Source organism: Crocuta crocuta, unplaced genomic scaffold (assembly GCF_008692635.1).
Source record: "Crocuta crocuta isolate KB4526 unplaced genomic scaffold, BGI_CrCroc_1.0 scaffold339, whole genome shotgun sequence".
In the NCBI taxonomy this organism is placed as follows: Eukaryota; Metazoa; Chordata; class Mammalia; order Carnivora; family Hyaenidae; genus Crocuta; species Crocuta crocuta.
In genome coordinates, this window is record NW_027530357.1 from 499,772 (window position 1) to 519,523 (window position 19,752).

The 19,752-nt window shown below is 48.0% G+C and overlaps 1 protein-coding gene across 3 annotated transcripts in view; it reads right to left on the reverse strand.

The window, feature by feature from the left end:
* USP30 (ubiquitin specific peptidase 30) overlaps positions 1–14,701 on the reverse strand; it is a 22,825-nt gene extending 8,124 nt beyond the window's left edge. For 2 of the 3 annotated variants that reach the window (XM_077765960.1, XM_077765958.1), the window contains exons 1-6: positions 14,596–14,701; positions 13,078–13,260; positions 8,251–8,354; positions 4,518–4,616; positions 3,689–3,734; positions 2,547–2,641 (exon numbers count right to left, since the gene is read on the reverse strand). In XM_077765960.1, coding sequence (XP_077622086.1) covers positions 2,547–2,641; positions 3,689–3,734; positions 4,518–4,616; positions 8,251–8,354; positions 13,078–13,260; positions 14,596–14,695 — 627 coding nt within the window. In that variant the 5' untranslated portion in view covers positions 14,696–14,701. The remainder of the gene's footprint in view (positions 1–2,546; positions 2,642–3,688; positions 3,735–4,517; positions 4,617–8,250; positions 8,355–13,077; positions 13,261–14,595) is intronic. The other variant, XM_077765959.1, reaches the window with a different exon arrangement.
* Between the last annotated feature and the right edge of the window lie 5,051 nt (positions 14,702–19,752).

Here is a 19,752-nt window from a genome sequence, read left to right on the forward strand (position 1 = left end):
TTATCTAGAACAATTACGAGAAATTCACCAGCCACAGGTTGTGAGGCTCCTTCTGTCCCTGCTAGGTTGCTCAAGAAGTAATGCGTTTTCTTTCCTTTTTTTTTTTAATGTTTGTTTCTTTTTGAGAGAGAGGGTGTAGGAGGGGGGTAGAGAGAGAGGGGGACAGAAGCTCCGACGCAGGCTCTGCACTCACAGCAGTGAGCCTGATGCGGGGCCGGAACGCACGAACTGCGAGATCATGACCTGAGCCACCCAGGCGCGCCCCGGTAATGTGCTTTTTAGAGCTCATCAGCAAGGCACGGAGAGGCGCCACGGCGAAGCCTCCTTGAAGGCTTATTTCCCCTACTACTCTTCACCTAGACATTCCCCTTTCCCTTCCTTTCCCTGGCGTCGTGAGACAGCAAGTCAAACTGTGGAAGGCATCTGGACACAGGGTTGTCACGTGCTGGAAGGGACACCAAGCAGTCCCCATGTGCTCCGCCCGGCTGGTCTTCCCTTCCACACACTGAAATGACTTTTCGTGGTTATCCATTTCCTAATGAGCCACCATGGCTGGAAACGGATGGGCCAAATTACTTCAGTCAGAAAAGCAAATGAATCCAATCCAATCAAACCAAACCAAACCAACAGCAACGCCAAATCTGTATCCAACAAAACTATTCTCGAAAAGAAAAGAAAAAGGCAAAACGGAAGCATTTTCATGTAAATGAAAACCAAATGAATTTGTTGCCAATAAACTTGTAAGATTGAAGGAATCTTTTTAGGCCAATGGGGAAAACCACCAGATGGACCTGGGTCTACAGAAAGGACCAAAGAACACTGAAAATGGTAACAGAAAACCTTTTTTCAAAAACTTCTTTTAATTAAACACATAAACTGCTTAAAGCAAAAATTATGACATTGTGGAGTTTAGAATACGCAGATGTAATATATATGACAAAAATACTACAAAAAATGGGGTAATGGAACTTTACTTTTCTAAGTTTCCTGTATTTTACGTGGAGTATATGAACTCTAAATAGACCATGGATGCATGAAAATTGCATGATGTAATTGCGCGCAGGTGCGCACACACACACAGACACACACCCCAATGTAAAAAAGTAGAGCTAAAAGCCAACAGAGAAATTCAATGGAATACTCAGAAGTACTCAAATAACCCAAAGGAAAGCAGGAAAGGAGGCGTAGAGGAACAAAAAAGTTATTATATGAGACAAATAGTAAACAAATGGTAAACCAGCAGACTTAAGTCCAACCACATAAATACTTAGGTTTAAATGTAAATGGACTAAACACACTAATCAAAAGGCAAATTGTCAAACTAAACCCAGTTATATGCTGTCTACAAAAGCCACACTTTAAATACAAAGACAAAAATTAGGTAAAAATAAGAGGATAGATAGATAAATAGATAGATAATTAGAGAACAGAAGGAGATATCCTAAGAAACACTAGTTAGAAACTAACCGGACAAAACAGACTCCAAGACAAGGAGATAAAAAGGGACACTTTATCAGGACAGGAAGAGTCAACTCCTCATAATAGCCCACGTGTATATACTTTACAGCAAAGTCTCACAAGAAATTCTGCAAAAATAAAAGTAAAGAAAGAAAAAAAGACCCAGATAATCCTAGCAAATATTTAAGGAAGAAACAATACCAAGCTTAACCGAAGTCCTTCAGGAAACCGAGGAAGAAGGAACACTTCGCAGCTTATTTGATAAGTGTAGTGTAATCCTCACAAAACCTGACAGAAGACATCACAAGAAGACCCTGAGACCAATATTCCTAGTGAACATAGACACTAATCTCCTTTAGATAATATTAGCAAATCAAGTCCAGTAACATATGTAGAGAATATATCACAATAAAGCAGGATTTATTCCAGAAACACAGGCCTGGTTTAACGTTAGAAAAATCCATCACTGCAACTCACCATATTAAGAGAATAAAAGGAAAACATGATGCTGAGTGAAAGAAGCTAGTCATGAAGGACCACATACTGTATGGCTCCCTGTACATGAAATGTCCAGAAGAGGCAAAGCAACAGAGACAGAAGTAGGTCAGTGGTCACCAGGGGGCACAAGTGGGGGGGGAATAGAGACTAACTGCTAATGGTACAGGTGGTTTTCGGTGGGGGGATGAAAATATTCTAAAATGGATCAAGGTGAGAATTACGCATTTCTCTATGTATTTATGTCGGAAATTTTCCAAATAAAAAGTTATTTTAAAACATCAAAGCAAAACAAAGACAAAAACATCCCAAATGAGAATCTATTGTGACTACCATCAGTATAGACCCAACCTTGAGACTTGAATTCCTGCCAATCCACAATGGGTCTGCGGCTGTTAGTACAGGACATACCACCCGAGGGTCAAATGACAGGTTGCCCCTGACCAAAGGGAGGCAGTCAGTCCACTAAGTGTGAGGAACCCAGGCGATGACAAACACCATATGCCAATGTCAGTCCACACTCTCCAGATGCTTCACGGATCCTAACTTGCAAAACCCACGCTAGAAAGTATCAAGCACTGCGCCGCAGTTACCTGGTGCTCACAGTGCTTGCAGACCATGTTGCTCGTAAGTCTTCCATGGAACGGATGCTGGGATTTCCAGTGATTGGACGTGGGGTGAGGCGACCCTGGAACACAGAACATGTTTGATAGGCCACCTCTAGCCCTTTGGCACCAACCTCAAAACTCACCCTCCTTTTCAGTACATGGCAGAAACTCCCACTTTAGAAAAAAAAATGTTCCTGGGAAGTAAACTGGAATAGCTTTCCTTACCGACTTCCATCAGAAAACCAACCCGTTCCCTTTCACAGGAGAATTTACACAGGTCCTTAAGTGTGGTTTCCGTATAATGGGTATGGCCATGTTTAAAAAAGGAATTTGTGTTGAATACTGTATTTTCACAAACATTCGCTTTAAAATGTTTGAGAAGTCCAAAGATGGATACCACAAGTGAACATCCCAGAAAGTGAGATAAGCTTCTGAAAATCTTCAGAATAAGTTCTGAAAAACTGGGTTTTTTTTTTTTTTTTTTTTTTTTTTTTCAAAAATTTTTTTTTTTAAATTTNGAATAAACAGCATGGTGTTCTGGTCAGAAACACACACCCTAGACTCTGGCAACCCTGGGCTGGGTCCTGGCTTTGCTTCTCATTAGCTCTGTGACCCGGGAAGTCACCTCATCTCTGTGAGCCTCCTTTTGCTGGAAATGGAGACAATTATCACTCCAATAGCCCCATGATCATCGATTTCATACGCACAAAGGAATCAGTGTGTCTTTTTTTTCCCCTTAAGCTTAGGTCTGAAGAAAACAGTTTCCTTCTGAGGAGGACTGTGATCGTTGCTGCGGATATGACAGGTTCAGCTTTATTAAGTTCCTCGAATAAGATCAAGTCAAGAAGGTATAAAGGAAACCCCTGATTGAGGTGGAAATAAGTCCACTACTTTTGTTCGGAGCTGGAAACCGAGCATGGCCCTGGTATGAGGGAACAAGTCAAGACAGTCCAAGGGAGCAACGTAAAGCTGTCTGTATAACACAAGCTCCTTTGCGAATACACACAGTTCACGCTGGGCTGGAGGTCACCAGAAAAAAAAAAAAAACTATTTTTCTTCAACAACAAATCACCATCACATCTCAAAAGTACCCATCTGCTGCGTTACAGTTCAAGGGGAATGATCACCTCTCGTGCGGCACGTTATCTGTTTAGGAGTTATCTCTGGCTGCTGCTGTAGGGAAAAAAGAAAAAAGAAGAGAGACTGAAGACCCCGCTGCAGTCCCTTTACCACCCTCACCCTCTGCTCCCACAGCTTCTCTGCTGGTGGCACCACTCAGACCCGACTTTTAACAAGAGATCCTAAAAGCAGCCCTGATGATCCTCTCTGCTTGGCGACGGTGCCTAGTCATCAAATGCAATCAAAACACATTTCCTCCCTCTGGAATATTCTCTCCCACCCCCTTACTAGTTAACTTTTATCAACTCCCTAATATTTATAATGTTCCAGGAAAATAAGGATTCGTTAAGCGTTCCTATGCCTCCTCATTCCCTAGATTAGATGTTGGGGGGGGTGGGGGGGATACCTTTTCTTCTCAAAGCCAACATGAATCGCAGTAATGAATCATTTTAAAGAGCATTGATACCCTAACCAAAGTCACCAATTGTAAAGTTTACAGCTTAAGACAATCCCCCAGCCCCTCTCCCACTCGTGATTTTTATTAAGACTTTTTTTTGACAGAGAGCATGTGCATGTACAAGGGGAGGGGCAGAGGGAGACGGAGAGCCCCAAGCAGGCTCCAGGCCCAGCGCAGAGCCCAACGCAGGGCTCGATCCCACAACTGTGACATCATGACCTGAGCCAGTATCAAGAGCTGGATGCTTAACCGACTGAGCCACCCAGGCGCCCTGAGACCTACTTTTGACTTTAAAGTGGTACAAAGATGACCCTTGTGTTTCCTATACCTATTAAATCTGCACGAACCACACACACGTATTGTAAGTGTGAATGGCTCACCTCCAGGGAATGCACGTCAAACAAATGTGTGACTCGGGGCTGCCGGTCCCGCTCATCTTCCAGCGACGAGGTAATGACGTGGAATAACTCGTGGGCATCCTGTCAAGGCCAAAGCAGCTTCAGAGAGGCCCGAGGAGGTGGGGCCGCATCAGAACCCCACTAGGTGCACCTGCAGCTAATGGGGCAGGATTTGCCTTCCACCTTCCCAAGGTTCAACCCACTGACTTACATCCCAGACACTTTCACAGTAAAGGCCCTCAACTAAGGGGCTCAAGGGGAGAGAGGGAAAGCAAGCTCGGGGCGCGGGGCTGCCTTCTCACCACCGTCTCTCAGCCTGTCTCAGCTTTGTCAACATGGCCCTGACCTCTGCTCTGCCTACTTTTTTTGTTATTATGGTAAAATATACACATTACATAAAAGTTACCGCTTTAACCATTTTGAAGTGTACATTTCTGTAGGGTTAAGTACCTTGTGTCACGGTCAGCATGGCCCATCCTCTGAACTCTCCCAGCTTCTCTAACTGAAATTCTGTCCCCATCAAACACCGGCTCCCTGCCCCTCCCTCCCTGGGCCTGGGCCACCATTCCATTCTTGGTCTCTAAGAATCTGGCCACTTTCGAAAACCCACACAAGGAATCACACAGTATTTATCCTTCTGTGACCAGCTTACTGCACTCAGCACAATGTCCTCGAGGCCCGTCCACGCTGTAGCCCGGGTCACAATTTCCTTCCTCTTTCCCCATCTCAGGCCTGTCCTTGGCGCTCCCGCCTGAGCAGCCGGCCCACATCTTCACACAGGGCCCCCTGCTGAAAAGGCACCTGCTCGAGGAGACCCTCCCTCGAGGGCTCTCCCTGACTCAACCCTCCCCCCCCAAGCCAGGGCAGCAGCGTCCTCTACCCGACACACACCCCAAATCCCAGAGGACTCTGCCTCCCTGCCCCCGAGGCAGGCCACCCCCGGCCCAGATGTCTGTAACGGCCTCTCCACTTCCTTCTCTGCTCCCTGGGCCGCACTCCGGCCCCTGGGTCCAGCATGTCCCGTTCACACGTAAACCAGGTCACAGCAGGTGCTGTACAAAGCCACCAGTGGCCCCCGACCGCACACCGAGTAGAAACCCAACTCCGGCCCAGGGCACCCGGGGCCCAGCACAACTCGCTCCCGGCCACCGTCTGCCTCCCCCCTCCCCCCCCACCCCCNCCTCCGGACCCTTTCGCCCTGCGTGGTCCTGTCTGGGGCACTCTGCACCCAGCTCGTCAAAGGACTCACTTCTCTCCAGACTTCAGGTCTCAGCAACAATCTCGGGTCTCCGGAAGAGCCTTCCCTACCTGAAGGAGTCCCCCTGCCCCCCCCTTTTGTCTCCCCGCCAGCTCCAGGCCCCAGACACTCACACTGTCACTGTCACATCAGCACGCTTATCTTCTGGTTGGCACATCTTGAAATGACCTCTATACAGTCCACTGCAAGCCACATTTGCGCTACACCCCCCTCCCCGCCCCCACGGGCCCTGCCCGAGGCAGGCGTACAGTAGGTGTTTGCTGCAGGGGACGACCCACAGGAATCTACTCCTGCAATCCTTACTGTACCGTATGCCAGCTAACATGGAAGCAAATTAAAAATAAATATTTGTTGCATATATAAAGGAAGCCCCTCCTAGGCTACGGATGGCAGTGATGGAGACAGAGCTAAATAAGGCAAGGTCCTTGGAGGCCGCACAACCTGGAGTGGATGCGGCAGCCGGGCTGCTAATTAGTGACAGTGCCCCGGCCTGAAGGGGCCCAGCTCTTCCCAGGTGGCTCACAAACAAGGTGTCTGGGCCAAGCCCTGAAGCTGCAGCAGGGGTTCGCCAGGGAGAAAGGTCTCAGGACAGGATGCAGTGAGACGCAGCCCTGTCTCGGCGAGCCACGGAGCTGTGTGGCCTCAAGAAGGGACAGTATCGCAGTCGAGGGTGGGGCTTCGGTGCGTGCTTTAGCACCAGGTGGGCTCGGATCCTGGCTCCGCCACTCAGATAGCTGTGTGACTTTGGGCAAGTCACTTTGCTCCTCTGAACCTCAGTGTTCTCGTCTGCAAGATGGGGACAATGACAGTGAGTCCTGACAGGGGTGTTGTCAGGATTAAATCAGAGGACTCAAAGGAGGCAAGCACCTGGCCCAGTACATGCGCCACAGCTCCAGCCCTGGACCCCGAAAAGTGGTCCATGGTACGAGTCTGCCACTGCTTGACTAGGTCAGAACCACGGAGACGCGGACGGGCCCTGGGCCAGTAGCTCGGCTGCCTCCAGAGAGCGAGAGGCCGGCGGGCTGCCATGTGTGCCTCCTTCCTACACACATGACTGCACCACGTGGCTCAGGGACAGCTACGGGCTGAAGCTGTTAGAAACACAGCCAAGGAGTAACTGGGACTTTCAGTGGGACCTTGACAGACAAGCAGGACTTAGAAAAGGTATCTGATGTCCTTGGGACAGATTCGCTGTCATTCTCTTGGACTAGAGAGAGGAAAATGCAGCTAAGCCGTGCCAGTTACCAGAGGAGGAATTAGTAAGAATTTTCTAAATGGAAAAACATTTCAACGCACAAGGGATTCGAGATGAATCCCAAGAAAGTAGAACCATCAACATCCGGTTTACAAAGTAACGCCTGCGCAGCTTTGGACAGAACTGGAGACAGAGGCAGTCTTTAAAAACAAGGGGGGCTGGGAAGCCTTCCCACTGCACTTTTCAGCGTGGTTTTTTTTTTTAATGTTTTATTTATTTTTGAGACAGAGAGAGAAACAGCTTGAGTAGGGGAGGGTCGGAGAGAGGAGACACAGAATCTGAAGCAGGCTCCAGGCTCTGAGCTGTAAGCACAGAGCCTGATGCAGGGCTCAAACCCACAAACTGTGAGATCATGACCTGAGCCGAAGTCAGATGCTTAACCAACTGAGCCACCCAGGAGCCCCTTCAGCGTTTTTAAATGCATTTCACTCCCGTCCCTCCCCTCGGGGACCCAAAGGGTGTCTCCCATTTCTCAGGTCCACTGTCTAGATGGTAGGCACAAGAAGCCCACACAAAGCTGGTCCCCAGACCGCCATGGACAGGTGGCCGGGGAGGGTGTACCAGCGCATCACCCAAGGGGATGGGGTGGGGTCAGGACCGAAAGAGACAGTGACCCTGCAGTTGTGGGAAAGGGGTACGAGTGGCTGGAATAAGGCCCTGGGGTCGCATAGGACAGATGCTCAAGGTCTGGGGCCACTTCAATTCATCTAGCCTCTAAAACTGGATTTTTTTTTAAATGAGGGTGTGGTTCAAAAAAGGGTCTCACCTGAACCTCTAATCCTGAAAGGTAAAGCCACCCATCTCACTCTTGAAGACCCAGGTGGCCCTAGCACCCAATGACACGCAAAGTCACTCCAGAACAAAAAAGAGGCTCGCTCTTTGCTGACGGTGTGTCTCTGCCCTATCCTGCTGACCTTTCCGCCCGCTGGGTAAAACACACACACACACACACACACACACACACACACACACACACAAAACCGCTGTGTTTCTTCTCTGATCACGAGAATGGGAACAAGGCTCATGATCTGGTCCCAGGATGCTAAGGCGAGGCTAGAACGCCACAGAATCGTGCACTCAGGCCAGTCAAGTGCAAGGGCAATACCGGCATTTACGCTTCATGCCTTAGCAACGAGGCTAGTTTCCAGCCATCAGTGCGAGCTCAGGCCCCGGCGGGGTCGTGGGCGGGGTGGGGTGTTCACCTGTTCTTCAAATGAGGAGATCTGCCATCTGTACATTCTCAGGACATCCAGCAAGCAGCTTGCGTCTAAGACCTCATCATCGGTAACTTCTTGGCAGGACAGAGCTGGAAGCCAGAAAGGTGACGCAGTTAGTGCATTCATCAGCCTGACAACAAGCCAGGAAGCCTGCCCTGGTTTGTTGTACAACGGATCAACGCTAATTAGGCATCTCACTGTAAAATCCCCCTTGGATTGTGGTTCTTTCATTATTCCTCTGTGCAGCCTCAACCAATGCATAGAGGGCTGTTAGGCACTGCATTTTGCCGCACGAATGTAATCTATCATGAGGCTGTAGCATTTAAATGAAGGAACTGATTTCGGCTATTTGAATCATCATCATCAAAATGAATCGTTGCACGAGTCCTACTGAATGAAATGATTTTAACTCCCAACTCTGAGGGTGGGAGGCTGCTTAAGCCTTCATCTAGTCCAACCCGCACACAGTGCTTAACTCCCCCACACAGGACTCTCTCCAGGGCCACGGGGCCTTCACTTGAATCTGTCTGCACCGGAGTTTCTGGGTATCACGGGACAAGCCCTACGTGGCAGCCTGAAAGGGTCTGCTGAGTAGTTCACTTCTCAGTCACACGTAGGACCGAGCCTAACAAAGACGAACGTGTGACGGGCCCACGAGCTTATACTGTAATTACAGCCAGATCAGCGTTGGCCAGCTTTCTCCGTAGGGGGCCCGACAGCAGGCTCTGCAGCAACTGCTCAACTCTGCTGCTGTGGCACCGAGGCGGCCAGACCGCAAGTAAGTGGGCATGGCTGTTTGAATAAAACTTTATCTACAAAAATAGGCAGAAGGGCAGATTTGACCCACGGGCCAGAGTTCGCAGGTTCCTGAGCCTGACAGCCCCCTTCCGTCGCACACGTCACTGGCCCAGGGCTGCCAGAGTGTGGGGATGACAACACGGGGGCTGCCACCTGCAGGCAGTCCCCGAGGTCAGCTAAGTCCAGATCACTGAGGCCAGCCTGCTTCTTCTCTTTGATTTGCAGCCGGTGAACTGGAGCCAGTCCTTCGAATACCTGAGGCTCTGACTGAGGAGCCTGAACGTGGTGGGGACTTTGGGGGCGGTAGCCTGTGGAGAAGCAGCACCGGGGAGCCAGTGCTGAGTCCCGAGGCTCAAGGCTCGTCTTAGCAGTGCAGACACACCCCGGTGTCACCCCTTTACCCTCCGGAACAAAGGACGCCCACTAGAACTGAAGCCACACCTCCTTCCCCATACGCCCCTCAGGCAGCCTGTGGGGTAGCTTTTTCCTCTAAGGAAAATTCTCATGTCTCCTTTAGCCTAATCTTGCTTAAAATCCTGTGAGGTGATTTGGCAATATCTACTAAGTTTCCGGTCCTACGATTCACGTGCCAGCAGTCTGACTTTCTCAAGATCCACTGCAGGCAAACAGGCCCGTGGGCACCAGGGACAGACACAAGAGCATTCCCTGTGGCCTGCCTACCACAACATGGCACCGGAAGCTGATCCTGACGTTCTGGATACAGCACATTTGTGAGAGCGAATGAAGTTTGCAAACCACATATCTGATGAGGGACTGATGTCCAGAATGTATTAAAAGCTCCCAAAACTCAACAGCAGCAAAAGCACAGACAACCCAATTCAAAAACGGACAAGGGACTTGAATAGCCATTTATAAAACAAACAAAACAACTATCCAAATGGCCAGAAACACATGAAAATTTATGCACAACATCGCTCATCAGTAGAGAAATGCCAACCTTTAAAACCACAGTGGGGCACGTTGGTGGCTCAGTCGGTTAAACATCCAACTTTGGCTCAGGTCATGATCTCATGGTCGTGGGTTTGAGCCCTGCGTCAGGCTCTGTGCTGACAGCTCAGAGACTGGAGCCCTGTGTCAGATTCTGTGTCTCCCTCTCTCTCTGACCCTCCCCTGCTCACGCTGTTTCTCTCTCTCAGAAATTAAAAAAAAAAAAAAAAAAAACCACTGGGGCACCTGGGTGGCTCAGTCAGTTAAGCGTCCGACTTCAGCTCAGGTCATGATCTCACGGTTCATGGGTTCGAGCTCCACATCAGGCTGTGCTGACAGCTAGCTCAGAGCCTGGAGTCTGCTTTGGATTCTGTGTCTCCCTCTCTCTCTGATCCTCCCCTGCTCACACTGCCTCTCTCTCAGAAATAAATAAATAAATAAATGAATAAACAAACAAACAAACAAACCACCACAGTGAGCAATCACGTCACCCCCATCATGGCTTCTATCAAGCAGACAGACAGTAACAAGTGTTGGCGAGGCCACACCGGGACCCTCTGCACACCTGTGGGTGTGAATGCAGACTGGCACGGCTGCTATGGAAAACAGTAGAGCGACTTCCCCCCAAAATGAAACAGAACTACCATTTGGTCCCACAACCCCATGTGCAGCTGCACAACCAAAAGGACGAAAGCAGGGACACGAGTAGATATTCGTACATCACGTTCACGGCAGTATCATTCACAAGAGCCAGAGATGGAAATCACCCAAATGCCCCCTGACTTGTGAGCGGATAAACAAAATGTGGTACGGGCATACAGTGGAGCATTCTGACATGTGCCACAATAGGGGTGAACCTCAAGGACATGATGCCGAGTGAAACAAGCCAGACACATGGGCAAATTTTGTATGAGATGCAGGGTCGAAGTCACAGGGAGTAGAACAGTGGTTTCAGTGTATGGGGACAGGCGAATGGGAACTCACCACTTAAGGGGACGATGGGAAAGGTCTGGTGTGAAGATGGGGGTGGCTGCACGGCAATGTGAATGCACACGGTGCTGCACAAGCGTGCCCCTGAACGTGGTTCAGCTGGTACATTTTATGCCATGCATATCTTGCCACAATTTTTAAAAACTGGGCAACAAAGGGGTGCCTGGGTGGCTCGGTCAGTTAAGCGTCCACCTTGATTTGGTCTCCAGTAATGATCTCACAGTTTGCAGGTTTGAGCCCCACATTGGGCTCCACACTGCTAGGGCAGAGCCTACTTGGGATTCTCTCTCTCTGTCCCTTCCCAGATCTCTCTTTCTCAAAATGAATAAATGAAAAAAAAACTTTTATTACCAAAAAAAAAAAAAAAACCCCAGGGAAATGGAAATCAGCAAACAAGCCACAGAAGATGTAAGACCAATAAACTCACAAAAAGAGAAAAGAAATGAAGGAGGTAAAGCTATACGTAGGCACACGGACAGTTCTCCAATACGCATTATACTATTTGGTTATGAAAAAACATAAAACTATACATTACTTTTGTGGGTACTTAAAAACATATTTAAATGCATAGAAAACAGTCTGGAAGGATACACTTATGTTTTACTCTGCGAAGAAAGGAGGAGAACAGGATTGGGGCAATGACAAAGGGAGCTGTGGCCGTACGTAACGATTTAATTTTTTACCGCTGGAAGAAATTATTTTCAAACTGCCTGTTATACAGAAGAGTAGAGCTCGCTTTCTGGGTCAGGCTGGGCTCACCAGGGACAACACCCCAGTGAAGCAACAGTGAGCCGACTGCTTTTTAAAATCCAATTTCTTCCTGGCTGTGAGAGTAATAGGTGCTTACTGCTGAAGGCTTTAGAAATATGGTTGTTTTTGTTTTGTCTTAATGTTCCCAGACTATCAATCATATAAGACCAGTGTGGCCTGTCCAGCCTTTATCTGTGGAAAGTTCTGCTTTGCTGAAGTCAAATTACATCATATTTTGAACACTGATCTTTTAAACTTAGTATTATCATCTATGCCTCTCCCAAATTAAAAAACATTACATACAATACAAAATTTCATAAAGATGATGCAGGGGCGCCTGGGTGGCTCAGTCAGTTAAGCGTCCGACTTTGGCTCATGTCATGATCTCACAGTTCCTGGGTTCAAGCCCCACCTCGGGCTCTCTGCTGACAGCTCAGAGCCTAGAGCCTGCTTTAGATTCTGTGTCTCCCTCTCTCTCTGACCCTCCCCTGCTCACACTCTCTCTCTCTCTCAGAAATAAATAAAAACATTAAAAAAAGAATTAAAAAAAAAAAGAAAGCTGGCTTAGAAAAGAACTTGGATCGGCGCATTCTTAAAGCCTTTACCAAAGCTGCACACATGTGACTCCCCACGCTCGCCATTCCTAAACCAGTTTGTTCTTAGAACTCCGTTTCAGGCTAGTGCAGCTCACGGCCGACAGAATTACCAGGGCAAATGGTAGTGAAGATTTTGCAAGCCATCGCCGTGCGGTTCCAAGCCACCTTCCAGAAAGTTTGCCCTACATCACGCCACTGCCAGCATGTTTGAACGTGTCATCCATCAGCACCGCAGATTCGTTTTTCAGTCTCTGCTGACAAGCAAAACCACGATAACCCCACCAGTATGTTATTCATATTTCTCTGATAATGGCCAAGGTGAATATTTGAGCATCTGTTAGATACGCTGTGTATCTACCCAAGTACAATCTGTACTATTTCTTTTGTAAATTACCTTATTTCTTAGGCTAAAACACTTCTTTTCTTCCAACTTTAATAAACCAGAGTACCTCTTACAATCAAAATGCTTAAAGGGCAGTGGATTTGTTTTCTTCCCTAAAAAGGCTATTAACAAACTGACAATATTTAAAATAAATGGTTACATCTTTAATTAAAAAAAAAAAAAAAGCTGTTTGAATCTACTGGACCCTCCTTGTTTTGCTTTTGCCATTAATGATCTGTGTGATCTTTTTTCACACAAAGGCTCTTAACCCTTTGCCTGTCATCTGGGCGCACAATCCCTTTAAATTTCAAGAGGCGCACAATCCCTGTTAAGTTCCCAGCTCAATACCTTTGAGGAGGTGCAGCAGGGTTAAGGATAGATACTGGTGTGCGGGGGGCTCCTGCTGGTCCCGGGTGTACTGGGTGGTGAACTCCTCCAGCCACTTGATGAAGGCGGGGCAGGCAGACAAGCCCTGCAGCAGCGAGTTCATGAAGCAGGTGTTCCCCAGGTTGACCAGGCCGGGCACCAGCCCTGAAAAAGTCGGGGGAGGAAGAGGAAAGCACATCACGTTGGACCAGTTCTTTTTGTCTCTCCCGTTCAGGGAGCCAGACTTTCTGCTCCGTGGCCTGGAATTTGAAATCCCAACCTCACCAAGTGCTTGTCCACAGACATCGGGGGGCCAGGCCTTCTCTCCGTGCCGAGGCCCGGCCCTAGTCCGGCTCCTCCGGGAGCCTGTGAGTGACAGAAGGAGCCCCACCCCCACCCCCCCGTCACGCGGCACGTCTGCAGGCCACCACAGTGTCTGGCACCGTTGGGTAATGTCGAGTGTACAGAAACACTGAGTGGCCACATCTCTCTCTGTCTCCCCTTCTTTCTCTCCTTTGATAAGAAAGCAACGTTTCTCAGAAGAAAACAATTGCTTGCTTGTTGCTCTCCAAGACAATGATTTTGTTCTTAGAATCAGTGGGAAAGACAGCACCAGGGCAACTGTAATCAGTCTTTCTGCAGAGACATCAACAAAGCCGGACCTGCTTCCCTCTTCGGCTGACACTTTTTTAAAAGACCCTTTTTTTTAAATATAAGTTTGCAAACGTGCGCAGAAGAAGAGGGGATATAAAGAACTCTCATCAGAAGCAGCCCCAGATTTCACAATGATCAACACTTCACTACATCTATCCCTTTTTTGTTTGCTGACTTTTAATCAACATAATGAAGATAGCATTTTCAAAAGGGAGTGTTTTTTTTTCAATAAGGAAAGAGAATTTTGCATTAAAGACACGAATTTGGAACGTTTACCCATGACTAGCAGCTGGTCAGTGAGCCCACAAAAGCGTCACACACTGAGCAGCGCAAGGGCCGTGATAAGGGGAACAGCCACATGAACTTGTTCATCACAAGCATGTCTCAAACTCAAGACTTTAGAGGGGGTGACACAGAAATCTTTTCACTACAGGGTCTATGATAATGAGTCATTAAGATGAACTTCTGGGGCGCCTGGGTGGCTCAGTTGGTTAAGTGCCCAACTTTGGCTCAGGTCATGATCTCACGGTTCGTGTGTTCAAGCCCCACATCGGGCTCTGTGCTGACAGCTCAGAGCCTGGAGCCTGCTTCTGATTCTGTGTCTCCCTCTCTCTCTGACCCTCTCCTGCTTACGCTCACTCTCTCTCAGAAATAAATTAAAAAAAAAAATAAAATAAAATAAAAAAATAAAAAAGATGAACTTCTGTTTAAAAGAAAGTCCTGTTCAGAAACTGAAGATAGATGAGAACAACGAAATAAAAAAAACCCTCCCTTTTTTGTACTGTTTTGGGACAGTAAGGGCTGGGGTCAAGTCCACAGACTAGGATGCAATGCCCTCATTCTTACCTTTTCTACGCTTCTTTCTTTCTGTAATGGGACCCCAAATCACATAGATTCCCGCGGCAAGAGCAGCAGCAATCCCCCCGATGACACCCCAGTTCTTCATGACTTTATATCTAAAAGAGAGAATAGGTTTACTGTCTTCCCTCATCATGAACACAATACACATAAATACAGATACAAGTACACAGAAATAACATTTCACCAAATTAACCGAATGACCCACCAAACACCTAATTTTCAAGTTGAAGTAATAACACAGTTAGGATTATGTCTGGAAAACCAGCACGTTTAGACATCAGGATTTAAAACTGAAGTCAGCGCACAGAAGCCCCGTCTCCCTGAGGGGGGAAGCCAAGGTTCTCCCCTCATTCTGTCTCCCATGTTGCTGTCACGCTGGCCACCTCAGGGCCTTTGCACTGCTCCTCACTCTCGCTAGAATGCTCTCCCCACGGATCACTGCATGGCTCTCTCTCACCTCCCCTTCTTTTTTTTTCTTTCTTTTTTTAATGTTTATTTATTTTTGAAAGAGACAAAGCACAAGTGAAGGAGGGGCAGAGAGAGAGAGGGAGACACAGAATCCAAAACAGGCTCCAGGCTCTGAGCTGTCAGCACAGAGCCTAACCCAGGGCTCACACAGAGCTGTGAGATCATGATGCAGGGCTTGAAATGAAGAGCCATGAGCTCATGACCTGGGCCAAAGTAGGACACTTCACCAACTGAGCCACCCAGGTGCCCCCTCCCCTTCCCCTCTAACCAACAATTAGAACCTGGTTCCTTTCACCCGGTTCTGCTTGTCCTTGTTACCACCTTCTAACGTAGCATTCACCCATTAACTAGGTCTGTCTCCCCCCGGAACGGCAGCGATCTTTATCTGCTTTACTCACTGACTTATCCCCAGTCTCTAGATCATGCCTGGCAACCAACAGGTTCCTAATAATATTTACTGAATGACTGGACACTGGAGAAAACATTTAGAAATATGAAATAGGGAAGGGGCATACTATATATAGCATAACCGATCTACTAAACATTTACTAAATCAAAAATTTCTTAATTTGAGGCTTGACTTAAACACTGAAGTTATTTTACTACAAATGAAGACATTTCAGCAATTTAAAACACTGTTTTTAGGCAAAGTTATGTTTTCCACCAAATAAGACAAACTCTGTGTGTGTGTGTGTGTGTGTGTGTGTGTGTATACATACATGCAACATATGCTGGTATCTATGTGTTAGATATGCGTATATGTGTGTGTGATATATTCCTATGCCAATATTTGGCTCATGTGAATATTGTTTTGAGCTCAGCTCAGTCAACACTAACTCAGTGAAGAGTCACTACTGACACAGGTAACTCTGTCTACAACTACCAACATCCTCCTAAGGTCATAATTAATGTGATATATAACTGATAACGAAATTCTGAATAAATCTTTGTTCTCCCAAAAGAGAGTCCATAGAACGTGCACAGAACTTGGTTGAGAAAGGGGAGTTGCGGTTCTGAGGCCCGGAAGGCATCGCTCCTGCAGCAGAGGGGACCCCCAAAGTATCCTGAGGCCTTCTCTGCACCTGAGGCGCGGCCGTAAGCCCGGCCGCCATGGGGACGGGGTTTTGCCCGGCATCCTGCAGAAGCATTGCTGCATCTTACCAGACAGGAATACAGAGACAGAGAGCGAGTCGGGGAGGGGCAGAGACAGAGAGAGACATGGAATCTGAAGCAGGCTCCAAGCTGGCAGCACAGAGCCTGACGCGGGGCTCGAACCTATGAACTGTGGGACCATGACCTGAGCTGAAGTCGGGCGCTCAACCGACCGAGCCCCCTAGGTGCCCTGATATGTTAGGTTTTTTAAGAAGTTAAGATTCATCTACAGTTGATGAAACATTTCTTGCTATCAAATAAATTTTATAGTAATTTTGTAGCCAAAAAAAGAAAGGGGAGTTGCATTAATCTAATTCAATTCTGGCTCTTCTATTCTTTAGGGCATCATTCCACTTTCTCGACCTCAGTTCTGTCACCTGTGCAATGGGCACAACCATGAGACCTAGCTCACGGAGTTCTCAGAATCAAACAAGCACTGGTGCATAGGATGCACAGTAAGGGCTTGGGGAGCCCAGGTGGCTCAGTCGGTTAAGCATCTGACTCTTGACAGCAGCTCAGATCATGATCTCGCGGCTGTGAGATCGAGCCGCATGTCAGACTCCACGCTGAGCACGGAGCCTGCTTGTGATTCTCTCTTTCTGCCCCTCCCACACTCATGGGCTCTCTCTCTCCCTCTCATGGGCTCTTTCTCTCTCTCTCTCTCTCAAAATAAATAAGAAAATGCTTACAAAACCCAGAGGGCTTAATAAATGTTAGCTGCTACAATTGTTAAGTATTACAATCTCAATTTCATTTGTGAAAGTTATTCTTGAATTTCTTAGTGCACTGCTGTGCTGACTTCCACACAACAGGTGTGTTAATGGAAGTGCCTGGAAAGGTTAAAAAGAGCCGTCACTGAAATTCCAAAGCACTTAATAAGTGCTTTAAATTTTTTTTAATGTTTACTTATTTTTGTGAGAGAGACAGAGCGTGAGCAGGGGAGGGACAGAGAGGGAGGGAGACACAGAATCGGAAGCAGGCTCCAGGCTCTGAGCCATCAGCACAGAGGCCGACACGGGGACTAGCACCAGGAGCTGTGAGATCATGACCTGAGCCGAAGTCAGATGCTTAACCAACTGAGCCACCCAGGCGCCCCTAACAGAACACTAATATTTAGGGGTGCATACTCTATGCCGGGCACTGTGATAATCTTATCTCATCCTGGGAACAATCCCACAGAGGTAGCTTCTATGATCATCTCCATGTTCTCGGGTGAGGAAACCACGAGACGGAGCCAGCTTGGTCGAAGTGAGAGGGGCAGCATGACTCTGAGCGCAGGCCTGTTGGGCTGCCGGGTCTGTGCTGGAAGCCACAGCCCTCCTGAGGGGCCCTGAAGGGCACGGCCACGAAGGAATGGGAGGCGGGCTTGCCCAGGTCCTCGGCAGGGTATGGACAAAACCCCCGGGGATCAAGGGTGACTCCGGAAACCCCATTCCTCTGCAAAATGACAACACAAGGACAGGAGTGGGGTCTGGGGGTTAGAAGACCTGTCTTCTCCCCCCAGCTCTACTGTGAGGTCAGCTGCAGGCAAAGCAGAATGGATGCTTGGTTCCCATCCAGGGAATGGGGGCGCTGGCCCGGACCGCCGCTGAGGGCTCCCCGCCTGGGAATAAGCAGCTCTCTAGGCCTGCTCCAGTTCCAGAGGAAGGAAGCTGAGGGTCAGTAACGTCCCTCAGGGTCAGTAACGGGGGCGCAGTGCCCAGCTCTCAGGCCTGGAGCCGGCCTGGAGCCTGTGGGAGGGTGACTNAGACCGCCGCTGAGGGCTCCCGGCCCGGGAATAAGCAACTCTCTAGGCCTGCTCCAGTTCCAGAGGAAGGAAGCTGAGATAGGCAACAGGTCTCAGTCCCTCAGGGTCAGTAACGGGGGCGCAGTGCCCAGCTCTCAGGCCTGGAGCCGNCCACAGTCCCAGCTTCTCTGGGGAAGGGGGGCCGGGGACCCGCTCTCCGGAGAACCGGAAGCAGCCATCGCCGGAGAACTGGAGCTGACGGACCACATCCTTGTTTTCTCTTTTCCCCCTTAGCAACGCGCGCCGGCGTCGGTTACCAAGGGAGTCCCAGCGGCCCGCTTGGCTTTTCAAGTTTTGCCCTGGCTCCGTTCGTTTTAAATACAGAGGTCTCTCTTCCAGCTCCTGGAGTCACTTTAATTTTTTCGTTATGAAGAGGGCAGCCCAGCCAGAAAGCGGGGATCAGGCCTCGGCCACCATTAGGTATTATCGTCAGAGTGGAAATAGGTGTCAGAGGAAGGGCCTTCGTGAGCCTGTGGCCCGGCTCTGGCGGCATCAGTAGAGAAACCTAGGCCATTGGTAACAGCCACCAAACATACCGTTTACTTGCGTGCATTGGTGAGTACGTCACATGCATTACTCACTTTCAGCCTTCACGCCAACCGTAACAGGACCCACACGCTAGGTCCCAGGAAACCCACGATGCTTACAGTGGTAGTAAGTAGCTTGTAAATGGTGGAAACGAGATTGGCAGCGAAGTCTGAGTGTCCCCAGAATAGCGCTGTACGGCTGAAATATAACCAAAGCCACATTTTAAATGATCTAATAGTCACATGAAAGTTAAAAAAAATAATAACTTTTTCTTTTTCCCCCACCCGCCCCTGAAATTAATTTTAGCAATAGCTTTTACTTGACCCGATATGTCCAAAATATTGTCATTTCTTTGTAAACATTATTAATGGGATCATTTGCATTCTTTTTTTTTTTTTGGTACTAAGTACATCTTAATTTGACCCAGACGCTTTGCATGCGCTCCATAGCTGCTCATGGCCAGTGGCTACCAAATTGGATAGCATAGCTTCTCGGCATTAGAACCAGAGAGAATGTTCCCTGCCTTTTAATCACTTTCCCCAACTCCAGAACAAGTGGTCGTGCCTGCTTTGGTACAGAAATCAATGCTTTAGCTCAGTGGTTCTCAAAGTTTTTGATCTTAGGACCCCTTGGTATGCTTAAAATTTAATTGAGCGTGAAAAAAAATTACTGAGCACTTTTGTGTATGTGGGTTCTATCTATGCTTACGCTATTACAAATTAAAGTGGAGAAATATTTGTGAGGTTCCTTTTAATTTGAAGTATAATGTGTACAGTACGATTCAACTATATTTGGTTCTGTGAATTTTGGCAAGTGCATAGTTATGTGACCTATACCACACTCAATACCATAGTGTAGAACCTTCACACAACCTCCACCCCACCCCAGAATTACTGCCTGTCCCTTTCTAGTCTAATCTACCACCTACCTCCAGCCCTTGGCAACCATTGACCAAGGGTGAGAAAAGTTTTAAAATCCATGAATACCGGATAATTTTGCCCAACTGGAGGCTAATAGTGTTCTGAGTCCATTAAAGGTAGGCTAGCCTAAGTTGTGATGTAGGGTTGGTGCATTCAATACATTTTCGACCTATGATGGGTTTATGGGAACATAACCGCATCACACTCTTCTCCTCATTCCATGAAGTTAACAATGCCTGCAGCCTGGCCCCTGCTACTACTTTAACCCGCATGGGTGTGGCTGTCATT